Here is a 21,500-nt window from a genome sequence, read left to right on the forward strand (position 1 = left end):
GTAGAGATGTGGGTGCTTTCCCAAATCACTTCCAATTTAATTTACCACAGGTCGACTCCAATCAAGGTGTAGAAACATGTCAGCAACGATCAAGAGAAAGGAGAGGCACCCGAGGTAAACTTCATGTGTTGTTGCAAAGGGTCTGAATGCTTAGGCTAATGTGATATTTCAATTTTTTCTTTTTAATAAATGTACAGATATTTCTAAAATTCTGTTTTCATTTTGTCATTATGGGATATGAGTGTAGATTAATAAAAAAAATGAATTGTAATAACCGTAGAATCAGGCTGTAGCATAACAAAATTTACAAAAGTGAAGGGGGTCTGAATACTTTCTGAATGCATTGTAGAACATGCAAATAGTTGCTAATCAATCGAAATAAATATTTTCTGCTCTTAGTTCCCCAGAATCAAGTTTGTAGAAGAAACATTTATCTCAATAGATAGTACTGGCTATATAAATCCATTAATAGTGGATGCCAAGTATTGGCAATATTTTTCTTTTAAAGTAGCTGTATCCTTTTACTTTTTAAAAAAAAAGCAGTAATGCGTTTTTTTTCCTTTTCTTTGGCAATGTGTGTATTTTTTCCTAATTATCTGCAAAATCTGAACTATTACTAACCGTGTAATAGAATATCCCTATCATAGAAACACATATTACTTACCATTGTATATTAAAACTGTAAAAGAGAGCTTAAGAGAATCACACTAAAACTAAATAAGATCACACTGCCATCATTTTATCTGTAATGGGGCTTGCATAGTAGGCATCTCTACTCCCTTTGATGTTTATATAAAACAGATAAAATGCATAAATTGCTTATAATCAGAGATGAATTAAAGCCAAATAGCATCCCAGAGGACAAAGCACCCCAGGTACCCATCAGCAGCCTAACCAAATGACAGACCTCGAGGAAACTTCAAAGCTGCAGATAATATCCACTGGTAATATCCACTGGTAATATCCACAAAGAATCTAGATTCTAATAAAAGCCTGATTTCCACAGTTTTGAGAAATCCAGATATTAGCACCCCCAAACAAGAAAAAAAAACTTAACTATAAATACCTACTCAGTTAAATGTTTTATTCTGCCATATTTCTTCAAATAATGTTACTGAATGCCAATAGAACAAGGTTCAAACAAAAAATATTGGAAATGGATTGTACTGTTTGAAAGCTTTAACTATTTACTCAGAATCATTAACTTTTTGGTAGGAACTTAGTTCTTTTCAAATTAGGTTGGTACTCTGTTGTGCAACTGCTTACAAGAAAAGGAAAATGACAATTTCACTAGGAGACAAAGGAACAGTTTGATCTTGTTAGGAATAATATAATTTTTTTCACAACACTGTAAAATATATTTTTATTGCCATTTTGATCATTATATTAAAGAAGTATATATTGGATAATACATTGTACATTTTGTGCATTACAAGCTCTATTGTAATTCTGTAGCAAATGTTTTATTAAGAAATAAATATATGTACAATAGGAGACCATTGGAAAATTTACGTTTAGTTAATATATTCCTTAGCGGGAAATTGCTGTTTTACAGTATCTATTTTTATAATGCTAAATAAATATTGTAATAATATATCAAGCTAATTAATAGGATATGGACCTCCCCCCCACACACACACATACACATACACAAATGAGGATATAACAAGTTAGGGGATGACTGAAAATGTGTGAAGTCTTAATAGAAAGCATTTTATACAGCATCATTTTCTTAAAAAGTATATAAAAATTTTGAAGCACTAAACTGAGTCACAATTACCAGAAAATGAACATGCTAATTATTTGCATGGTAATGTTGCCTTTGAAACTCAGACAACTGAATTGGCATGAAGCTAGAACGAATCTGGTTCCTGAACTTGAGTGAGAAACACCCAGTACCCTGGTAAAGTAGCTTTTTCACACACACATACCTCCTCCAATATGAACCACAAGTACTTTAGGCATAGTGAAAGTCATTTTAATAAGAGGGGACAAGTCTTTACATAGAATACAGAAACAAATGATGCATACATTTATACACTGTTGGAGAGTTTTTTTAAAAAAAGAAAATGGCTGTGTGTAAGAGCATGCTTCTGCTCACTTTTATTTATTCAGCCTGTATACCTCTGAATAGTGTAGGATAAAAATTAAATAGAATAAAATCAAATTAGGGGCTTATTGGCAATACGTATGTTCAGTTTGGATGGTGCAAGTTGATCTATAAAAAGAGCCCAGGTTTTAGTATCTTGTTGGAAGAAATCAAGATATGGGCAACAACCTCAACAACGGAAGCTATTCCGAAGTGCAGGCGTTGCTACCAATTGCTATCCCCCCCCCAATTGCCTCTATATTTCAGTCTCCGTTCTCCCACCCCCCTTGCTCTCCACTCTCCACTTGCCCATCTATTTAGTTATCATATTGATATATTCTCTTATTTAATTTAAATTTATTGTTTTATCATAGAAAATGAAATACAAAACAGTAAAACAACAAACAAAATGAAACAAAACAGAAACCTTGAACCCTAACAACAAAAAAGAAAAAAAAAGTGTACAAAAAGGAGGAAATAGTGGTCAATTAAATTTAACTTTTAATTTGTAGGGTCCACCCTGGCTGGGTGCTGAAAGAAAAAAAAAGTAATAAATTCTCCTCCCCTTTTGCATACATACATACATAGAAAGTTCACAAATGGTTTCCAGCGTTTTATAAAGCTGCCTAGTAGTATAGCCTTTATTGTCATTGTACATCATATATACAACAGAATTAGCCCATTATCTCTAATCAAAGCAGTTAATTTCGTCATCTCTGCTAAATCAGTCAATTTCAAAATCTATTTTTCAATAGTCAGCGTCTCTTTCTTTCTAGTGTTTGGCAAGTACAATCCTTGCAGCTGTCACCATGTGAAAGAATAGCATACTGATATATTCTCATTGTGTTTTTTGTTTACTTTATTGTTCTATTATTTTACTTCTGTTCTGTTTACACTCTTTTCATTTCTTCATTTTTATTGTTATAAGCTGCCTGGAATAGCCCCACGACAAAATAGGCAGCAAATACATTTAACAAATAAATAAATTGTAGAAACGGTACAGCTACAGCTTCTCCTGGATTGAGTGTTATAGAAGGCTGGCATATATGCTAGACCATATTAGGATTTGTAGGTCAAAACTAGCACATTGAATTTCATCTAGAAACTTACTGAGAACCAGATCAAGACCTGAAGCAAGAGTGTAGTGAGCCTTCCGTACAAAATGCCAATTAATACACAGACTGCTACGTTCTGTACCCAATGTAGAATACATTGTAATTGTTTAGATTAGAGGTTTCAAACTCTCAGCCCATGGGCCTGATGCATCACGCACTGACCACACCCATCCCCGGTTTAGCAAAGGAAAAAAGTTGCACTATGTCATGTGATAACAACATGACACTGCGAGTTTGACACCCCTGGTTTAGATGAATGGTTGATGTGCATGAGAGTTATTGTGGCAAGGTCCTTGTGCTCCAGATAGAGCTATAAATGGTTCACTAGCTGAAGCTGGACAAAATCTGATGGCCCACATTTTCGCCTGCTCAGCTAGTAGTAGCTATGAGCCTAGGGCATGCCCATCTCAGAATCTACTGTTTCAGGGCTAGTGTTTCCCCACACAAGAGACAACAGGGAGTCCAGCAGCCTCTTTGTTTTGCTTCAGTGATATGGAAGTGTTGTATGTAATGGGAAACATATAAAGGAAGTCCGATCAGTAAGAATGGGTTTTTTAAGACACACAGATAGTAAAGCAAGAGATTTTTTTGTTCATGATCTCTGATTAAAAATTGTAAACTAAAATACACCATGACTACATGACTACATAAATAGGAGTACACCATTAAAAACTGTACATGAAATGGTATACAAACATGTTAGTAACAAGAATGGCTTTAAGAATAGAAAAGCATTATGAGATGCAGAGGACAGCATTGGTATAAACTAGTTTTAGGTATGTTTCCTTTTCTTATCCTTAATTCCTTAATGTAATGTACATTCCTTAATGTATTCCTTAATTTCTTTGGACAGTTTACCATTGTTACACATTTTCTGCACTTCATATAACTTCAGTTAACCTGAAAAGTGAATAACATACAGCAGTATATATATTTAATTGTCGTCTGATATAAGAATTTTGCCAGCAGATGGCACTATTATGTAAAGATAGTTTATAGCTTGCTTGTGAAACTATTCTTTTGTACCATACTGGAGAAGTTTTAAAATTGTCTTTTCCTTGCAAGAGTCCATAGATTTTTTTAACAGTGTTAAACAGTGAAGCCAATCTTGAATAATACTGTGATTACTTAAGTTATTTAAATATATCAGGATATTTGTATCAACAGTATTGACCTTCTAGAATCTAGATCCTACAGTGAGGGATCTTTCAAATAACAGTCTTCGCAAGACAGGGAGCGGGTAATTTCAGATTCATAGTGAAAATAGTAAAACAGACATCCCTTGTATTACTTCAAATACGTCTTAAAATGCCTTAGGATTAAAGCAATTATGTGTAATACAATATCGTCTAGATTTGATGCTGCCTCTTGATTGGGTGAAAACATGAAATACAGCTTTTTCCTTGTTTGGAATAGACTGTGGTTTTCACCTGCATTTCTACCAAAATTATGCTTTCTTTATGTAATCTCAAAATATTAAAGTAATTGAATGGTATAGTCATGGTTTTAATAATGAAACTTAATTGGTGTTTTAACGCTTTGATATTAAAATGAAAATGAAAAGAAGGAAAGCACCTTGCTGAGCATGCACAAGTTTTCTTGTACATATTGGTTATCTTGCTACAGCAAAGCTAAAGTTATTAATGAGTTGAATGGTAGGTGGCTATTTTTTTGTCCAAGAATTTGTTGAATGTACTTCAGAGATTTTAAAATATTTTTAAGGAGCTATTTTGAGTAAAATATATCATGATAAATTGTTGTTTACGTATAACTAAATAATTATCTAAATAATTATTTCAGCTTTCCTGGGAAACATTTGGAACCAATCTTGGCATAAATTATGAACAAATGTTTCATCATTCCAAATAAGTTACTTGTATAAGATATATGTTTTAAAGATAAGGCTTATACTGCAAGCATAAGTGAACAAATATTTAGATGACCTACAAACTATTGGAGAGTTGGCATTAGTTTCTAAGAAGCTGCATTTTGGTTGTTTTACTTAAGGCAATGTGCCAGCAGAAATTGCATTCACTTTGAATGAGGCTTGTATCAGTGTATCACTTTCTGGATCAATCTTTTATAGCTAAGTATTAATTTCCATTACTAGGCTGCTTATTATATACATTGCAAGTATATAAATATTACGTTGAGGGCACCTCTCCCATCTAATTATACAAACACATTTAAGTAATATGATTTGTATTGCCATCAGTGAACAGAAAACACATGTTAGGAGAATGTTTTCCAATTTTAGAGCTGACAAGTTGGCAGGATGGCATCGTTACTAATTAAAATAACTTCCACTGGGAATAAAAGACATCTTGAAAGTGGCCAGAGCCATAAATCTAGTAGGTTTATCATGCAAAATTACTTCCATGTAATTATCCCAATATGAAGTAGAGGCAATTTTAAGTGTCTTCAGTAAAATATATAGCAGGAACTAAGAGTCAGGGTGGGTGGGGTGAATCCTGTAAAAACTCCTACTTTTATTCTAACACATTTAGTTTATATGTAAATACGTAAATTAAATGCTCATGATTTTGTATAGTACTGATTTTTAAAAGTAAAAGATAAAAAATGCAAACAACACAACATTTATGCATTTCCTAAGACAACTGTGGAGAGAGTACTGGATTTGGTTATCAGCTATGATATACAACCATTTAAAGTTTCTGAGTTTCTTTCTAACTTTTTTACTCTTAACATTTCATTTTTCAAAAAGGTATTTTGTTTTTTGGAAGTAATTAAATCGGAAGCTCAATACATTAAAATAGCATGTTCCTTTTCTACCTGAGTAATGATAAAAGCATTTCTGAAAGGCTCCTTTAGAAAAGATAGGTATCCTGTGAAATTACAAAGCCATCACTAGAAAAAACATTCTTTCTATCTCCTGTGTACCAGGAAAATAAGAGCATTTCTATCAGGTGCTGAATAAGCTATTTTTTTCACTTTGGACTTTTGGAGCCCTTTAGGCCTAATATTATCACATAGTACAAACAGCATGGTTCTTTAAAATTATTTATTTGTGCCTGAAAGAGCTCTTGTTAATGTACTAGAAACAGAAACTGTGCTTTTGATATCTTTAACCTAAACTGGATAATTTATGCATTTTGTGCAAGAGTCAGCCTTCAGGCCAGTTTTAATGTTTAAATAGAAGTTTATGTTTTTAGATATTTCTTTTTATCATGAAGCCAATTTTTGGCAGTAGGCCCTAAAATCATATTGCAGATTTGTGTGAAATGTATTGGTGGATCCTTGGACGCAATTTCTTCTAAAAAAAAGAGAAACATATACTGTACTTTGCTGGTGGTATGAAATCCAAATCTATTCTCATCAACCTGAACTATAAGCAGGGAGTTTAGTTCTCCTAGACGTTACTTACCTGCTATCTTTCCTTTTCAAGCTTCCATGAGGGAAATGATTCCATGGTTTGAGGGTTCAGAACAATATATATGGGGAATTTGCTTGCTCACTTGGCAGAAAATAATAAAGAATGTATTTTCTCTCCTTTGGAAAGGAAAGTTGATTTTGCATCTTTTTTCTTTTCTATTACCTCCCATTTTCCCAGTTTTTGATATTATAAAAATGAGGTTTTGGGTTACTTGTTAAGAGAATCCTGGAGATATTTTTCTTTTTTCACATTTTATAGACCAGGCTGTTCTCACTATTTCTATGGTAAAAGTGTTTCCCAGGTGCCTGTAATATTTCTGGCCAATGAGGTTTCATATGTGAAAGAGAATGGGATTGAGTGGCAGCAGAAGGAAGCAATCTTATGTTAAACTCTTATCTTTCTATCTCAGTAGAGTGTATGCTCACTGACATTAGCTCCCCAGGATTTTATAGGATGATGTTTTCCATTCTCCCTGCAGATGTTAAGATGTAAGATTAAACATGAGAGTTGTTTACACCAAAAGCACTGGTTCTCCGACTAAGCAATGGCCCTTTGCCTGATTATGAAATTTGCTTGGATATTTGGGCTAGATTTTTCTCAATTATCTAACATTTGTTAGTTAGACTCAAGGTTTAATATGATTTTAATGGTTGCAGTAAAAACAGAAATTAACACACCTTTTCCAGCTTGCAAACGGGGTAATCTGCAAGTATTGCTGTTTCTCCTACTAAAAAGATTAATGATTTAATCAACTATTTTTATTTAATTCATATTGAGTTTACCAGCAATGTGATATGTGTATGTATGTACATATTTATTATTTTTAATTGAGTTAAAGAACTTACAAAACTGACAACTCAACTCTGGCAGATCAACTTTTCTGCATTGTTTATGATCCAAAAGCTTTGATAGTTGCTTCTCGTTTTTGTTTGACAAATTCCAATGAATAAATAAATAAAATTATATGTGCAATTAAAACATGACTATTTATTTAAATACAGATAAAAGAATATAAATGTAGAAAATATGCCTATTCATGTAATTGTAGAAAGCAGGGCAACTGATAAATGTAAAAATATCCTAAAGTCTACAGTGAAGTTTGTTTTGAATTGAATCTTATATAAAATTGAATTTAATATAGACAGACAGAACTTTATTTCAGTCATTGGTCACAAAAATTCAAACAATGAAATGAAGACAAAACTATCCTCTAACAAGAACTATTAGGAACCATTTGTGGGCTAAGCTTACAAATAATGTAGCAACATTTTACTACTTTTGGAAAAACCAATTTATCTTTATTATGTAACAGTTAGTACACATAGAGAATATCAGAGTGCCCTGGAAATGTAAATAAAAGAGTTTTAATCAGCTCATGGCAAATATCCCTATAGAACTGACAGTACAGAAGAATATGGGCTGTGGTTTCTATCACAGGGACAGTATGGGATTTCATATGGGGTTTCACTATATTTGCTTTCTAGGACAGTTGTAGGAAGAACATTAAATCAAGCTAAGGATAAAGCTTTCCTAAATTTGGGGGATGTAAAATTTAATACACCTTTTGCTAAACTATTTTTTAATACAGAGACAACTAGTAATCATGGCTTAAGACCTCCCTCTTGAGCTGAAGATTAAAAGTCTAAGATTATGCCAGGAAGAAAAGATTACCACACCAAATTATTTCTGATGCTTGTTTATTTGGAAAAAGTGTTAATTGGATAATAAATATTCTAAATGTTTATACATTTCTTTTTAAAAGACCGAATTTCTTGGTAAAATAGGTCTTTATTTCAATGTGGAAGGAAGCCGTTTCTCCTCCAGTAACCACTATAAATCCATTAAGATGTGTAATGACAGGAATGAAACTAATTAATTCAGAATAGATACAAAGGTAACAAATGTGTTAATAAATACTTGGATAGTAAGATTAAGGGTAACCCTAGTTTTCCAATCTGTACAAAAACTGGGTATTTCAATTTGTATGGTCATGTCTTGCTGTGTGTGCTAATCTGATCGCTATAGAATAAGGATGGTAAACTCAGCAACCTCCACACACCATTTTTCTGACTGCAGAGTTTCTCAAGATTGTGCAGCTAAATTTGAGCAGTATACGGTGACTTTTCATTGTGTGATATGTTCTGCCACATAAATCTCAAAATAAGGATTGGGAGGCTTAATACATTTATTTCCTGCCTTACAAGCATGCCAAATTCGTAATGGCTTTTCACATAAGGTTTTTGGAGCACCCTTACTGGAAGCCAGCAATCTCTTCATGTTGATTGTAATGTATGAGGTGGTTCTTAGTACTGTCTTCTGTAATAATTAGCTTGCCATTTAAGAATCATGAAAAGGAATGCCTATAATGATAGACTAGAAGATAAATACATAAAGATTGGAGTGAAATTTAGAGGGTCATGGAATGAATGGAAATAGCATTTACAGAACACTGTCACTGTTTATGCCAGTGGCAAGGGCTGGCTGAACATTTTGAAAGAAAAAAATACATTCATTTCAATTTTGTAAAGTATTTCAGTTTGCATTATATACTTTTTAAATAATATCTAGGAAGTGTCTTGATACTACTAGCACCATGCAAATCCATTATGACTTATTAGATAGCATGTCTTAGAACCGAGTATTTATATAGAAAAAGAATGACTAAAAATGTTCAGTTTTAAATAAATAAGGCTTTTAACTTCCAAAAAATATACCAGATAATTAATTAAAACGATGCATACATTGAAAACAGAAAAATAGTGATCCCATATTTAGTACCCGTTGAATATGAATCATTTAAGTGAGGATATTTGACTTCAATAGACCTAAACTGACTATATCTACAACTTTTCTATGACAATATTCTAATCCGAAAATAACTTAATATAATATTTACTGTCTGAAAAAAAATAACTTGTAACTAGTTGTTGAGAATTAATTATAATACTTAAAAGTTTTCTTCTGAACTGAGGGCATTTCACATTTCTGTAGTTGACTGTATGATTGGATATCTTTATTCTAGTTGGAATCATTCATCTGCTTTCAAATATTGTACAGACACTTTTAAAATTTTTGGCAAATTAAAAAATAAAATTTTAACCCTACCTTGTTAAAGCTATAGTAATTGTTAATGTGTTTTCTTTGACTTATTTATTTTAACTTTATGTAATTATTTTTGGGGAAAAAACCCTAGCTTCCAAAACAGTTTAAGCAAAATGACTTCATTAATATCATAAGTGAAATTCACTGGTAACCATTCATATTATCTGAAGTTTATTGAAATATAGCTCTGCTTATTATGACTCTTGTTTCATATATGAATTAAAAGGTGCCTTTCAAAATCATGTTAGAACAATAATTAATATTTATTTTAAAAAACAAGTAGAATATGAAATAAATTTTAATATTCAAGAAAGGAGAAAATCAATTTTTTTCATTTCTATGTAATATCTGTATAAAAGGATTGTGTTTGGAATAGTACCCATTAGACTGAAAAATTGAAAGCTTGTGCACATACTTGCTTTCAGTGTCTTTGTATCAAAGGTATTCTTAGAATTTTGACGGGTTTCATAATTTGCTTTCAAATATTATTAAATCTTACACAAGATGTATGTCCACACACAGTAACATCAGAATAATGAGAGATTAGGTTTATTATTCAAGTGACTTATAATGACTCCCTACAATTTTAAAACCAGAGCTATGGATACTAATATTTTACATAGATTTAAGAACTGTAATTTGTTTGGTCTATGAAACTGGAAGCCTAGTTGTATAAAAAATTTTCTAGTTCATGTGTTTGCTCCAAAGAAGAAATTTAGTTCAAGATATAATTTTGGTGTTATTACACATGTGAATGTCTTAAAACTGAACGTGCTATTGCTATAACATGACCACTTGTAATTTCAAAAGATAGCTCTTATATCCAGGCTTCTTAAAAATGTGAAGAATTAATTCAGTGAAGCATGAAACAACTTCTTAGTAAATGGAAATAAGTTTACAGTGTGTGATTTTCATGCCACTGTTCTTAGGTAATCAGATAATGTTTTTCTCCCCAGTGATTATTTTACAGCTCATAGTTGGTTTTCTTGTGACAATAAAAGTTTCAGTGTAACTTTCCAATCATATTATATACTGGCTTATTTATCCCTCTGTTTGTGATATACGATATATTTGTAAAACAATACATTTGGAAACATTTAGCATTTTAAAATACTAATATGCTGTTAACATAGAGTCCTCTGATGTTTTTTTCCTGAATATATAAATGATTTGAGGAGAAAATAACCTTTGCGCTCTCTTAATATGGTCAATACAGCTAAACTAAACATAACCTACTGATAAATTATGGATCATGCCCCTACCCCAACTTTTCAGGGTTACTTTCTATCCAGAAATTCTCATTTGGAGAATTAAAAAGGCATTCAGGTTACAATATACCAGAGGGAGAAACAAGATAGAGGAAAATTCTTTTTTTTTTCTTTTTTAGTTTCTTTTACATTCTTCCCTTTCAATGGACTCTAGAACACTGTTGTAGGGGAAAAAATTAATTTAAAGTTTAGCACATGTGAGAAAAGAACATCTATTTTTAGTTATTATAATGGTGTTTAAAATAACAAACAAGCAGAAATTAAATGAAATTAAACTTTAGTGATCTTTAGCTCTGCCTAAAAACAGCAGCCCTTCCTCAAATATCCCAAAAATACTTTTCCAAAAGGCAACTGGACTTTCTTGGTTTTTTCTTTGAAAATATTTTATTTCTCATCCAAGAAGCAAAATGTTTTCAAAGAAAAAAATAGCAAAGTCCACTTGCCTTTTGGAAAGGCACCTTTAAGACAACCATGACTGGATGATTCAGAATCTTCATAGACATCCTTCCTCAAATAAGATTTTTTATGTCATTCTTTCTTTCACTTTTCTTCCATTAATTAAATCATTTTTACCCATTACATCCACTTATAACCTCAGTATTGGAATTTTTTTTCTCAATTCCTTTTTTCAACAATTTTTTAAAAAATTATATAAAGTGGATGAAATACACAAAAATATATTTTAAAAACAAAGTGTGAGACCGCCCCCCAAAGATAGTATGAAAAAGAACTTTTTCCTTTATCCTCAGCAAACATATTCAACATTAACAGCTTATTACTGTCTCTTAAAATATACATCTTCATCTCATATCTCATCCCGTTTTCTATGAACTTCTCTAAATCTTCAGTTCTTGTTAATCAGCAAAGGTCCAGTAAAATTAACAAAATTTACGAAAATTTATAAAATTTATTAACAAAATTTAGCAAAAATTCCTAACAACGTAAGTATATAATCCCCCTTTTCATTTAAATCTCATCCCTTTCTTAACAATTAAACATTGCGCACCCACAAAAATAAAAGCTATTAAACATTACCAGAAACAGTAAACCCTTCTCTGCAGAGTTCCGTTCAACAGTTTTGCCTCAATTTTAATGGTATACATTGCCAAATCTATGTATTTCTGCTGTCTGCATATATTTCTTTCTGCTCTCACCATAGTTCTGTTACACCTGATTTTTTGAAAATGTATTCATTCACTTTAACTCACATTTTCTCTTCATGTCCTCCCCACATGTTGGTTTCCAAAACTTTTAATTCCTTAAATTAGCCTGTTCCAGAGATATTATATTCCTTATCTTCTTGCATATATGAGTACTTTGTAACAATTAATTAAAACATGTTTGTCCATATGCCATTTAATATATACCTATCTTGTTTTTTTCATTTTGTACTTATCCTATAATGTCTTGTCTAATGTTGTCTTGGATCCAAAGTAACTAGTCAGTAGTAGGAACTGCATCACTGAATAACAAATCCAGCTGACACTGCTAATATGACTAATGGTGAGGGATGCTGGAAGAGGCAGCAACATGTAAAAAAATCCTCCATAATTCCACCAGAGATGGGGGAGCCCTGCCACTTTCACTAATTCACCTTTATTTATGCTGCACAAATTACTATTGGAATTTTCAGGAAGTATCAAAAGCTGTGAGCAAAGAGAGGTACAGAAACACTTAACCACAGGAAAACTGTTCATTGTTCCTAGGTACAAAGTCTAACCTTCTAAGCATGAGAATGAAGCTTATAGGGTAGATAATGTAGCCTTTGTTTGTGTTGTAGAAATAAATAATGGTTATAGATGAAAATAATTTCCTGTCTCAACTCAATGGTTTACTACCAGAAAAAGTATGCAACAGTACTACCCAAATATGTAGAATCTGATTGAGTGAGAAAAGTTACTCAAGTATAATACCAACTTGAATATTATTTATTGAAGTAACAGTAATCCATAAAATTCATTTTGACCTCTGTTTCATATACATCGGTTATGAGCCTTTTTGGAGCCCTGCTCTGTAGCTTCTAAAGCTTAAGGCTCTTTCACAAGAACCCCCCTCATATGTAGTATGCAGTGAGGTTTAGCTCCTGCTTAACCTCCTTTACTCTATTTTAGACTGGTGAAATGTTTGTCTTTTATGTTCTTTGAGATTCTCTAAATCTTCTCCTTATTTTTAATTTTAACATTATGAAAACACATTTTAATGGAATGTGAGGGAGCGGGGTATCCATTACTCCCCAAAAACTAAAAGTGAAGAATATATCATTATGAAAAATAAATGATATTAATTCCATTATTTACATATTACTGCAAATGATAACTGATATTAGTAATAATATTTATTTTAAAAGAATATAACATCACAGCATTAATAAAATGGTAATATTTATTAAAACAGATTAAGATCACAACACAAGAATTCAAGCAAATATTCTACTTTCAAATGCTAAATCTATATATAAGCAATTTAAGATAGCAGAAATCTGATTTGTATGTAGTTTGTTTTTTTGGTGGTGGTGCTAGAAACGTGTTTTCTATGAAGGCAGAACTATCTTCACCTGTTGGTTTTGGAAAAGTTCACTAGACTTCCTGTCAAAATGACAACCAGCTCTCAACCTGGTCATTTATGAAGAGGAAATAAAAGATACAGATTGGAGGCAGATTATCCTGCAGAAAATCTAAGTAGTCACTAAGAGCTAACACAAGATGGCACATAATCAAATGACAAAAGAAGTACACTGCCTCTGTTTGTAAAGATCAGCTTTGATTCAACACTTACCTCGAACAAAAGGTAACTTTATTTATTTCAAGGAACATAGCATTACTCTCTATAACATGACTAGATTCACCTTTTGGTAAATACCAACTTTCTCCTTTCTTAATAAAGAACATACAGAAATAGAGCACAACAATGATGAAAATCATCTTGAATGTATTTGGGTCAATATAAAAGGGGTGAAAAACGATATTGCCATAGGTCTATACTATAGGCCACCCAACCAAACAGAGGAAGTAGATGAACTTTTTGCTAGTCAGCTAACTAAGGTATGTAGGAAGCACATCACAGTAGTAATGGGGGATTTTAACTACCCTGACATCAACTGGGAAACAAACTCTGCACCAAGTGGAAGATCCAACAGGTTCCTAACAAACCTAGCAGACAACTTTGTTTCCCAAAAAATAGAGAAGGCGACAAGAGGATCAGCCATATTGGACTTAATTCTCACTAACAGAGATGAAATGATAGAAGGTGTTGAAGCTACAGGAACCTTGGGGGCAAGTGACCACGCAATATTGGAATTCGACATTAAGCAAATACAAGTAGTAGAACAAAGTCAAACTAGAGTCTTGGACTTTAAGAGAGCTAATTTCAATAAACTTAGAGAGAGCTTGAGAAGGATTCAATGGATGAGAATCCTCAGGGGGAAAACAACTCAAGAAGCTTGGGAAATTTTGAAAAGTGAGATTATAAAAGCACAGTCTAACACAATACCAATGAAGAAGAAAATAGTAGATCACAAAAGAAACCAGCATGGATGCATAAAGAACTATCTGACAAATTGAAAGACAAAAGGACAAATATAAAAAGTGGAAAGAGGGGCAAATAACTAAGGCAGAATATCAGCAACAGCCCGAGCCTGTAAAGATGAAGTGAGGAAAGCTAAGGCTCACAATGAACAAAGGCTAGCGACAAAAGTAAAAATAACAAAAAGCTTCTTCCAACATGTTAAAAACAAGAAAAAAGTCAAGGAAACAATTGGCCCATTGCTGGGAGAAAGTGGCAAGAAGATGACAAGCAACAGGGAGAAAGCAGATCTACTTAACTCATATTTTGCATCTGTCTTTACACAAAAGGAAAAACAATCCAACCTATCAAAACAGCACTACAAAAACAGATTAGAAACAGAAGTTAAAGTAGGGAAGAAAATGGTAAGTGAACACGTGTCTCCCCTAGACGAGTTCAAATCACCAGGACCGGATGGATTACACCCCAAGGTTCTGAAGGAACTGGCAGACGTGATCTCAGAACCACTGAACTATATCTTTCAAAGATCCTGGAGCACAGGGAGCTGCCAGAGGACTGGAAAAGAGCTGATGTAGTTCCCATCTTCAAAAAGGAAAAACAGATCCAGGAAACTACAGACCTATCAGTCTGACCTCAATACCGGGAAGATTCTGGAAAAGATAATCAAGCAACGAATCACCGAACACCTAGAAGCAAACAAAGTAATAACCAAAAGCCAACATGGGTTTGTCAAAACAGATCATGCCAGACTAATCTTATCGCATTCTTTGACAAAATGACAAAATTAGTAGACCAGAGGAATGCTGTTGATATAATTTACTTGGACTTCAGTAAAGCATTTGATAAAGTAGACCATAACCTACTACTAGATAAAGTAGAAAAATGTGGGTTAAACAGCACCACCACCAGATGGATTCGTAACTGGCTGACCAACCGCACTCAACGTGTAGTCCTCAACGGAACTACATCCACATGGAGGGAAGTATGCAGTGGAGTACCCCAAGGCTCTGTTTTAGGCCCAGTACTCTTCAACATCTTCATCAATGACTTGGACGAGGGGATAGATGGGGAACTCATCAAATTTGCAGATGACACCAAGCTGGCAGGAATAGCCAACACTCCAGAAGATATGCTCAAGTTACAGAAAGATCTTGACAGACTTGAACATTGGGCGCTATCTAACAAAATGAAATTCAACAGTGAAAAAAGTAAGGTTCTACATGTAGGCCAAAAAAACAAAATGCACCAGTACCGTATATGTGGTACCTTGCTCAATAGTAGTACCTGTGAGAGGGATCTTGGAGTCCTAGTGGATAACCATCTAGATATGAGCCAGCAGTGTGCAGCAGCTGTTAAAAAAGCCAACACAGTTTTGGGCTGCATAAACAGAGGGATAGAATCAAGATCACGTGAAGTGCTAGTACCACTTTATAATGCCTTGGTAAGGCCACACTTGGAATATTGCATCCAGTTTTGGTCGCCACGATGTAAAAAAGATGTTGAGACTCTAGAAAGAGTGCAGAGAAGAGCAACAAAGATGATTGGGGACTGGAGGATAAAACATATGAAGAACGGTTGCAGGAACTGGGTATGTCTAGTTTAACAAAAAGAAGGACTAGGGGAGACATGATAGCTGTGTTCCAATATCTCAGGGGCTGCCACAAAGAAGAGGGAGTCGGGCTGTTCTCCAAAGCACCTGAGGGTAGAACAAGAAGCAATGGGTGGAAACTGATCAAAGAAAGAAGCAACTTAGAACTAAGGAGAAATTTCCTGACAGTTAGAACAATTAATAAGTGGAACGACTTGCCTCCAGAAGTTGTGAATGCTCCAACACTGGAAATTTTTAAGAAAATGTTGGATAACCATCTGACTGAGATGGTGTAGGGTTTCCTGCCTGGGCAGGGGGTTGGACTAGAAGGCCTCCAAGGTCCCTTCCAACTCTGATGTTATGTTATGTTATGTCCATACATTTAACAAAATTCAGTTAATTCTTTTGATTCCTTGGTTACATGTCTACCCCTTGTGTAACATTTGTGGACACTTTGCTTCTTTTAGAAGGATGGCCAAACAGTTGCTGTGCTTGGAATATTCTTTTTGTAGTTTTGGTCATTGTCATATGCTAAAGTTCAATCTCAGATGATATCTTTGCAAAGTATTGCTCTCAGATTAAAAGTGGAACTTAATATATAGCAAGGAATACACCATTATTTCCACAATATGTATAGGTTCAGCATTTTAAATCTTAAATTATTTAATTTTTAATGTTTTACTATATTAATTACCGTATTTTTCGCTCCATAAAACACACCTTCCCCCCACCCCAAAAGTCGGTGGAAATGTCTGAACGTCTTATGGAGCGAACATTGCATCAGACTCAGTGGGAGTCATGCCTAGGAGCATGTTATAAATGGATGGAGTTCACATTGAAGACCCTTAAGATCTAAAAATTTTCACTTGGGGCAATGCATAAGTATATAATTATGCATGTGAATTGAGAGATGATTATTTGAAAAATTGCTAACTATTTAATTATTTTCTATTGCAGAGAGTAAATATTTTAATATTTGCTTACTGGATTCACCAGTGAGCAAGACTCCAAGATGGTATAACAGAATTAACTCTGATTTCTTGCTACTAAAAATTATCACTCAATAAACTATATAAACTTCCTTTTGTAGGAGAACTAACTAAATATTTCCTTCTATGTTTGATAATTACATAAATATATAAATATTATTAAATATTCAGACAAAAGAGATATGAAAAAATCAGTGAATATTTCAATGGATCTTAAGATGGTTTTTTCTCTGAACACACTGGCACACATTAAAAATGAAATTCTGATGCCAACTCTCTAAGGAAAATAAATATATACTCATACGCATACATGCACAAAACTATACATATGCCACACACACTACATATATATACATATATATAAATCATAGTCCATTTTGAATACATAGCAGAAAAAAAGAGTCTTGAGAGTTAACAAGGTTGATACTATAAGATACAAAACTATTACAGAATCTAGTTGTTCTGCTTCAGATACCACAAAGACTCCTCCCAGAAGGTAACAAAGGTAACAATAGCTTTTATAAGCTATTTTATGCATTTAAAAATTGTGTGCAAGATGTCATTTCAAGGAATGGTATAACATTCTGATATTATTTCTTGACTGTTTGCTGGATTTCAGATCATGGCTGCTTTTTTTCTTCACCTTAAATGTCCTTCAGTCATATTTGCATTCTACAGGCATCAACACCATCATCTACTCAAAAAGCAATTGCTAGTCTTTTATGTAAATTATTACTCTGCAGCTTTACTGCCAAGATTTATGGCAATATGATTATGTTACATTCAAGCACTCCTTTTCAGCAACACCTGATTTCAGAGGGCTACATGCAATATCTGCTAATACTACTGGCATTCTCTCCTTTTCTCTTCTCCTATTTGCATTCCTTACATAACCCCAAGTCTCCTGCAGTGAGTCTCCAAATCTCTGGGGCAGATTTGGGAAAACAGAAGTGATGAATCTAAATCATTTGTTCTGTTGGGGAGGGATGCAACTAAATACAACTTCAAGGTAGAAAATTAGAGAAATAAGTGTGTATACATAAACGTGTGTGTGTGTGTGTGCGCGCGCGCATGCGTTTTTGTAGATTTTCATGGGTATAGGTATGCAAGTCTTGGCGTATTCGGGTCTTTTCCCGTATAAGGTTGAGAGTATCTTGGCGATGTTTTGACGAGGTCCCACTCGTCATCTTCAGGCTGTGGCTTACGGCTTCGTGCTTGTATATATATAATTGAATATTTGTTTTCTGAGGTTTTCATGGGTGTTTGTATGTAGGTCTTTGGTTGTTCGGGTTTTCTCCCGTGTAAAATTGGAAATGTCTTGGCAACGTTTCGACGAAGTCTCATTCGTCATCTTCAGGCTTCAGCTTCGTGCTTCTGGGAGCAATGTGTGATCGCAGCTGTTTCTTCCTTTTAACTGCTAGTGGGGGTTTGAACTGATTGGGTGGGAGCTTGGCTGTGCTCTGATTGGATGGAGGTTTTTTTGTGCTCTGATTGGCTGGGGGTGTGTCCTGTTTGGGTGGGGGGTTGGTTGTGCTCAATTTAGTCTGTGTTGCAGGGGGATTTGAGCTGGTGAGCTGCATAGCTGTTGTTTGGCTTTGTGGTGGTGCTACATCTTCATAGTGGGTGTCAGTCTGCTGCATGTATGGATTGTATATATATATATGTATGTCTTGGCGACGTTTCGACGAAGTCTCATTCGTCATCTTCAGGCTTCAGCTTTGTGCTTCTGGGAGAAGCACAAAGAAGCACAAAGAAGCACAAAGCTGAAGCCTGAAGATGACGAATGAGACTTCCTCGAAACGTCGCCAAGACACTTCCAATTTTACACGGGAGAAAACCCCAACAACCAAAGACCTATATACAAACACCGTGAAAACGTCAGAAAACATATATATATATATATGTATATATATATATATATATATATATATATATATATATATATATATATATATATATATATATATATATAATTGAATTATAATTTATACAACATATAAATTATAAATTAAATTAACTTAATTTGATTTAATTCGATTTAAATTTAAATTAGATCAGTAAGCAAGTAGAGTTATTAGTTATTAACCCATTAAAATTAGTAGAAAATAGTGTTCTTAGATGCTACATGTCTATGTAGATTTTCAGTCATCCAAGTGCTTTCTTTCTAAAGGCAACTGGACTTTCTTGTTTTGTTTGAAGATGATTTGCTTTTCATCCATGAAGCTAGGTCCTACAGTTGTACAATGATAAAGAAATTTCATTATTTTTCATCTTACTGTTGCTTCCATCTCTTTTTGCTCTAGAATTAAGTGCATACTGTTATAGATGACTGTCTTTCTCTCTGAAATGCATCTGTGGTCCATGAAAAGCATCTTATATGTTGAAGGTAATATATATATATATATATTCCCAATTTTTAAAGAAACTTTCCAAACCATGTTAATATTAAGCTTAATATGGTGCATTGCACTTAGTTTTTAGATTCATACAGTGTACAAAAACTTATTCATTCTCCAACAAGTGACAACATTCATTATCTGATCAATACTATCTGAACAAAAAATTATGATTTCTAACTTGATTTCCTAACTGTTTAAAACTTTGCAGAAAGAATACTTACTGTAAAACTTTGAGCTGAAAGTGAGGTAGATTGTCAGACTTCTTTGCTACTTATTTCAGAGAGGGTAATATCCCAATTATGTAACATGAAGCAAACTTCTATCAAACTATTTAATATGATACAGTAGATACTCTTTGTTACCTACTGTGTTGTAATTGCAATAAAGATTTTTTTCAGGTATTTATCTGTTTATGTATGTGTATCTACATTATGTCTATATGAAATTGTCACTCATTTGTGGCTGGCAATTTGAATTATGTTTATGTCAATGTATATTTAGTTGGTTTTAAGTGCAATAATTAAGGTTGTATTTCCTTAATTATCCAGACAAAGATATTGGCGTCTATCAGTACCATGAAAAGAAGGATCCAGGTAAATTTTTGACACTTATAATAAGATTACAGTTAAAAATGCAGCATTTCAGAAATTGTATGTTTTGTATTTTATGATTACATATTTATGTAGTATATTTACAACAATGGGTAATTTGATCATTAAGTGCCTATTTTATTCCAACAGTCATAGCATAGTCTGAAACTTGTATAATATCTAGTAAATCATATAGTATTTAAGTCTGCACATCTTGATAAGGTAATTTTTTAAGATTGTTCATGTGGACTTTTACATTATCTTCCTTGTATTTACACTTCTCTTTCCTATCCTGTTTTATAGTATGGCATCTTATTTCCTGATGAGATACCAGATATTTCTACAGTTTTCTACTTTGTTTTTGACAAAGATCTTGTCCAATTGTTGATTTTTTTCCTCTAATGGACCAAAACTATTCCAAATTACTTTGCTCTGCCACTAGTAAGCCATTAACTCATCCTGCTTTTAAACATTTTTTTTCAACAAAAAAGTATATACTTAAGAAGTTTTTCAATTTTTGTATAAAATATAAAGTACAATATATTAAATTGGTAGAGCCTGTTACATTCCATTTATTGAAGATCCAGTAGAGGGCATTCTAAATTCATAGTAATGCACTGATGTTGGTTTCCTGGATCCTCCTTTCCTGATATTTGAAATAGGCATTTCAGAGTGAATGATCAATTTTCTTTATCTGATTAAACTTTTTAATCCTGGAAGTTTCATGATGGGCCAAAAGGTCTTTTCAGCTAGAATGACTTCTTGTTTTGGTCCATATTAAAGTGGTAGTTTGTGCGAGCATTCCATGCTGCCTCCACAAGCAGCACAGACTGGTTTTGGTTTGGATTCGGTTGTCAAGTTAATTAGAATAAAACTTGTTTAGTATCATTGTTGAAATTGCTTCAATTTTACAACAAATTTAGTTTACCAGAGAAGGGGAAAAATTATTTTTTTACTGATCAAATCTTTATTACAGTTATAGACCAGCATTGTTTTTCCTTGTGAAATATTTCTACTTTTCCAAAATACAAAATAGCAGCTTGCTGACAATAGAAATTAAGATAGTCCAACTTTGTTTTTTCTTCTTCTTGTAGAGCCACAAATGAAAGTTGGTTATTTATATGAGAAACAACAATTAGCGGAATGTAAGAGTATTTTCTATTTTCTTGTTACTGCAAATAAATGTACAAATATGTAAATGTATGTTTTTTCTTAACTTTGTTTTTTAAAATCATATATACTGTAGGACTAGCTTTCCAAATGAGATGCTGCTTTGTAAGAGAAATAGCAATTTGTCCCAGAGATAGACTTTCTGTTTTTTTGCACATCTTTTGGACTATAGTTTTTATTGTTCTCATTCATTACAGTCAGGTTGGTGAAAACTTGTAATCCAAAACATGTGGAAAGCATCAAGTTGCAAATAGATTATTTGGGTTTTTTTCTG

General features: G+C 33.2%; 1 protein-coding gene across 12 annotated transcripts in view; it reads left to right on the forward strand.

Annotated features, from left to right (window-relative positions):
* WDPCP (WD repeat containing planar cell polarity effector) overlaps nucleotides 1-21,500 on the forward strand; it is a 262,122-nt gene that overhangs the window by 96,228 nt on the left and 144,394 nt on the right. For 6 of the 12 annotated variants that reach the window (XR_009155037.1, XM_058182505.1, XM_058182433.1 and 3 more), the window contains 3 exons: nucleotides 19,371-19,453; nucleotides 20,015-20,059; nucleotides 21,151-21,201. Coding sequence is in view for 9 of the 12 variants with exons in the window: in XM_058182505.1 (XP_058038488.1) it covers nucleotides 19,393-19,453; nucleotides 20,015-20,059; nucleotides 21,151-21,201 (157 nt within the window). In the remaining 3 variants the exon portion in view is untranslated. Of the gene's footprint in view, nucleotides 1-50; nucleotides 115-19,370; nucleotides 19,454-20,014; nucleotides 20,060-21,150; nucleotides 21,202-21,500 lie in introns of those variants that run through there. The other 6 variants (XM_058182449.1, XM_058182456.1, XM_058182484.1 and 3 more) reach the window with 4 other exon arrangements.

The sequence above is a fragment of the Ahaetulla prasina genome, chromosome 1, assembly GCF_028640845.1.
Source record: "Ahaetulla prasina isolate Xishuangbanna chromosome 1, ASM2864084v1, whole genome shotgun sequence".
NCBI lineage: Eukaryota > Metazoa > Chordata > Lepidosauria > Squamata > Colubridae > Ahaetulla > Ahaetulla prasina.